General features: G+C 39.6%; 1 protein-coding gene across 1 annotated transcript; it reads left to right on the top strand.

Moving 5' to 3' along the window:
- Window positions 1-1,462: 1,462 nt before the first annotated feature.
- On the top strand, window positions 1,463-4,561 carry LOC114274658 (G-type lectin S-receptor-like serine/threonine-protein kinase At1g34300). The gene has a single exon (XM_028216632.2). The coding sequence runs from the start codon at window positions 1,666-1,668 to the stop codon at window positions 4,225-4,227; it is 2,562 nt and encodes an 853-aa protein (XP_028072433.2). The 5' UTR covers window positions 1,463-1,665; the 3' UTR covers window positions 4,228-4,561.
- The last annotated feature ends 756 nt before the right edge of the window (window positions 4,562-5,317 follow it).

The raw sequence follows: 5,317 nt of genomic DNA, 5'->3' as shown, positions 1-5,317 counted from the left end.
TTTTACCAAATCACTGTTACTAGCCGTTGAAAGAGGTACACCGGTCAACCAGCCGGTTGCTCGGCTGGTTGACCAACCGGTCAACCAGTAAAAGATTCAAACAGTTCAGGAAAAAAAGTTCAAACCGTTAAAAAAAAAAAAAAAAAAAAAAAATTGCCTAACCGGTCAACCGGCCGGTCGACCACCCCGGTCGTTCCGAAAAAGTTCAGAAAGTTCAAAAAAAAGTTCAGACAATTCGCAAAAAAAAAAATAAAAATAAAATTTTGCCTAACCGGTCGACCGGCCGGTCGACCACCCGGTTGTTCCGGGATAGATTTGGTGAAAGGTGAACCGTTGGAGCGAGTGGTATCAATTTAGTGAAATGAGTCATTTTTGACTCAAATTTGGTGAAAAATTTGAGTCACCGTTGAAGATGCTCTAAGGAAAGAACTTACGTTGAAAGCATGAATTGTAAACACATTTTTTATTATTTTTTTTTTAAAATTATGCTGAAAGTAACGGTAATAAAATACTGAAAAACATTAAAAAAAACATTTAAGGTGAAAGAGTGTTTACAAAACACACTTCCAATATTAAAAATTAAAAAAAAAATTATGTTGAAAACGTGTTTTGTAAACACGCTTTCTAATTAAAAAAAATATATATCAAAAGTGTATTTTGTAAACACACTTTCTTAATATATATATATAAAGCAAATTTCATGAAAACGTGTTTATAAAACACGTTTTTGATCAATTCCTAACATTTCTTTCAAAAGTAGCCTAATTTTTTAATTTGTGAATAAATAAAACTAAAAGGGTTAATGACTCCCCCTCACGCCACCATACCATTGGTGAGTATAGTGGGTCGAGGGTGGACAAGTGTTAATGGTGGCGGCCAATAGCAATTAGGATTGATAGAGGAAGCGATGGTAAGAAATAATGAAAGAGGGTGACGTGAGGGGTACAAGGGGAGTAAGATTTGTGAGACAATGACGATGATAGAGGTTAGGGTGAGAGATTTTGAGGTTAGACCAATTTGGATTCTTTGATGATAATTTTAGTAAGGGATAAAACTATAATTAAAAAAGTTAAAAATAATACGTACTATAAGGTGCAAATAGAGTTAAAACAACTATTAGAATTAAAATATCTTGTTTTTCATTTGGGAAAATTTCGAAAAAAATTATGAACAAAAAATATAATTGCAAAGTAACAGGAGTATAAGTTTTACTTACATAATTCAATGCATGAATCATTTATTACTTTATAATTATTTTTCTTACTCTTCATTGTTTTAATATTCTCCCATATTATTTTGTTCAAATAAATAAATAAATAAATAAATACAAAGACGTGGATGGTAAGATCCTCATCCAAATTTTAACATGTTCACAATCGTTGTCAAAACAAGGAAGAGGCTAATAACAAATAATAAAATAAAATTTATTAATCTTTCGTTTACTAGTCTCAAACTTTGAACAAATTATTTTTCAAGACTAACATCACCGCCCCGTGACTGACCGACACATCACTGACCTCCACTCTCTGTGCCCCAAAGTCAATAATGACTTGGTCTGTCTCTCTCTCTCATCCTCCTCCGCTCGCTACACAACCATACATATCAGAGAGGTGAGAGATCAAGAGTGCAGAGGAGAGAGAGAGAGAGAGAGAGAGAGTGGAGAAAATGAAGCCATTGTTGTCAATCGTCTTCTTGTTCTATCTCTTTTTCATTGTTCGCTCACTAGACATTCCACCTGGTTCAACCCTCTCAGCTTCCAATCTAACCCAGTCATGGCAATCCCCAAACAACACCTTCTCTGTAGGTTTCATCGCCGATGGCTCCGCATACTTCGCCGCCGTCACCTACAACGGCATCCCAGTCTGGAAAGCCGGCGGTGATTCCGGCGCCGCCGATTCCTCAGCCTCCTTCCAGTTCCTCCGCAACGGCAACCTCCGCCTCGCCAATTCCTCCGGCGCCGTCGTCTGGCAGTCCAACACCACCGGCCGCGGCGTCTCCTCCGCCGCCCTCGACGACTCAGGTAACTTCGTCCTCCGAAATTCCACCGGTGTGGTCTGGTCCACCTTTGATAACCCTACTGATACTCTCTTGCCTAATCAAAATTTCACTAGTAGCCAAAAATTGGAATCTGGGTTGTACTCTTTTAGACTTTTAAGATCTGGAAATTTGACCCTTCGATGGAATGACTCGATTGAGTATTGGAATTCGGGTGTGAATTCGTCGACTAACATAAATTTTACATCACCCATTTTACGACTTCAAACAATTGGGTTGTTATCAGTCATAGATCCATCATCTTCTGCCCCTGTGATCATGGCTTATGGCAGTGATTATGCTGAAGGGACTGATATACTTAGGTTCTTGAAGTTAGACAGTGATGGGAATTTGAGGATTTATAGCTCTCCTAAGGGTAGTGGACCAAATCCAACTGAGAGATGGGCTGCTGTTAGTGATCAGTGTCAAGTTTTTGGGTATTGTGGGGATTTGGGTATCTGTAGTTACAACGATACGAGTCCAATTTGTATATGTCCTTCGGAGAATTTTGTACCGATTGATCTGAATGATAGTAGGAAAGGGTGTAAGAGGAAGGTGGAGATTCAAAATTGTCCTGGTAGTGCAACTATGTTGGAGTTGGATCATGCAAAGTTCTTGACATACCCTCCTGAGTTGGTTTCCCAAGTTTTTTTTGTTGGTATATCGGCTTGTAGGTTGAATTGTCTTGTGAGTGGCTCTTGCATTGCCTCTACCTCATTGTCAGATGGGACAGGGTTGTGTTACTTGAAAGTCCCTGAATTCATAAGTGGGTATCAATCGCCTGCTCTTCCAAGCATTTCGTATTTGAAAGTTTGTGGCCCCATAGTGCCAAACCCTTCTGCATCTTCGCTGGGAAATGGAAAGGGCAATGGTTGGAAGCTGCACGCTTGGATTGTTGCTGTTGTAGTTATAGTCACCATTTTGGGTTTGGTCACATTGGAGGGGGGTTTGTGGTGGTGGTGCTGTAGAAACAGCCCCAAATTTGGGAGTTTGTCTGCTCAATATGCTCTTCTTGAGTACGCTTCTGGCGCTCCAGTCCAGTTCTCATATAAAGAACTACAACGTGCCACGAAGGGTTTCAAGGAGAAGCTTGGAGCTGGAGGATTTGGGGCTGTTTACAGAGGCGTTCTTGCTAATAAAACTATTGTTGCAGTGAAGCAGCTTGAGGGAATTGAGCAGGGTGAGAAACAGTTTAGAATGGAGGTTGCAACTATAAGTAGTACCCACCATTTAAATCTTGTGAGATTGATAGGGTTCTGTTCTGAAGGTCGTCACAGGCTTCTGGTATATGAGTTCATGAAAAATGGATCCCTCGATAATTTCCTCTTTACAGCAGAACAACAGTCTGAGAAATTCTTGAATTGGGAGTATAGGTTTAAAATAGCTCTAGGGACTGCCAGGGGTATCACGTACCTTCACGAGGAGTGTCGAGACTGCATTGTGCACTGCGACATAAAGCCAGAAAACATTCTCTTGGATGAGAATTACAACGCCAAAGTATCGGATTTTGGCCTTGCAAAACTCATAAATCCCAAGGACCATAGATACCGAACATTGACGAGTGTTAGGGGGACCAGAGGATATTTGGCACCAGAATGGATTGCAAACCTTCCAATTACATCAAAATCTGATATTTACAGCTATGGTATGGTTTTGTTGGAGGTAGTGAGTGGGAGAAGGAATTTTGAAGTCTCTCCGGAAACAAATGGGAAAAAGTTCTCTATATGGGCTTACGATGAGTTTGAGAAAGGAAATGTGAAGGGAATTGTTGACAAAAGGCTTGTTGATCATGAGATGGATATGGAACAAGTGATTAGGGCAATTCAGGTAAGCTTTTGGTGCATCCAAGAGCAACCATCTCAGAGACCAATGATGGGAAAAGTGGTGCAGATGCTAGAAGGTATAACCGAGATTGAAAAGCCACCAGCCCCCAAGGCTGTGGTGGAAACGTCGTCGGTTGGTGGAACGAGTGTCAATGTAAGCAGTACTGTCAGCGCTTTCTCCAACTTCGCAGCTTCAGCCCCAGCTCCTTCTTCATCTTCATCACTCCAAACACAACGAATTTCGTCCTTTGTTTCAGGAAAGAATTTGGAGAAGGCATCATCAATTTCTTCACCCCATGTTTCAGGAAGGAATATGGAGAGGGCATCGTCATCTCTTTTAAGGTCTGAACGCGATTATCACACTCTTTGATGTGCAAGACCCATTTTGAAGAGGCACAAACTGGAAGGTGATGATGAGCTTTGTTCATTTGTATAATATAACGTAGTTTTGATACTGTAACTGTATCTCATTCTCAGTACTGTCATGTAGTGGACAATTTTTTTCAAGATGGGGGCTTCGTCATCACAGTTAAGCTATTTGTACAAGTCCCACTGGTTATTTCAGTAGAGGAATTGTAATATCTTAGTAATGCACATAATTATTGATTGCTTCTTTTTTCCAATAATTGTACAATCCTTCGTTATCATTAATGAAGTTCTGAAATGGATTGAAGGATTGAGAGACGAAGATTATGATCCTAAAATATGGTTTTCATTTTGGAAGATCATCTTTGTTGTGACTCCATTATGTGGATTGATTGATCTGTAGTGTACTTAACCAAATGTTGTCAACCCCCAAGGTATTATACTTGTAGCAGAGTATTGTGGGAGTGATCTAACTTTTTTCTTAATTTTTGTTGTTGTTGTTGTTGTTTGTTTGTTTGTTTGTGGTGAAAAAGGAAATGTGATCGAACATAAACACAAGTAGATATGTCTTGTCAACCTTTAGTTTTTTTTTTTTTTTTTTTTTATAATTGCGTATCCGGCCTAATAGACCAACTAATTTAGGAGATCAATTGCACCGCATACTTGGAGATTTCGAACATGAGACTATGGAGGGAACACACCACCAAGCTTCCGTTAGCCTTTAGCTTGTGTTTATATTTACAATCCTGCTGCATACCCCCAGTGGGGGTCGCACCCCCAGTGAGGTGTCGCGCCCCCACTGGCCGAAACCCAAAAAAAAAAAAAAAAAAAAGAAAGCAGTTTTTTTTTGGTCCAATTATAGACTGCCATCTCACTGGGGGTCGACCCCCAGTGGGTGTATGAGCCATTTTCCTTATATTTATGAAATGAAAGGATTTGGGCGCTAATAGAATAGTTTAAATTTAAGTTTAAATATATAAATGGTCACCAAATTGTGTATGCAAGGGTCATTTTAATCTCCAATGTTTTAAATGTGTTGAATTGGTCTCCAACTTCTTAAGGTTAAAAATACCTAAAGCATAGTCATTTTCTTG

Source organism: Camellia sinensis, chromosome 3, assembly GCF_055761805.1.
Source record: "Camellia sinensis isolate YWXY chromosome 3, ASM5576180v1, whole genome shotgun sequence".
Taxonomy (NCBI): Eukaryota; Viridiplantae; Streptophyta; class Magnoliopsida; order Ericales; family Theaceae; genus Camellia; species Camellia sinensis.
The sequence above is the reverse complement of the archived record's forward strand: the minus strand, read 5'-3'. Positions and strand labels throughout refer to the sequence as shown.

What these genes read in the sequence shown, in the direction of transcription:
- LOC114274658 (XM_028216632.2), top strand. Translation starts at nt 1,666, where the DNA reads ATGAAGCCATTGTTGTCAATCGTCTTCTTGTTCTATCTCTTTTTCATT.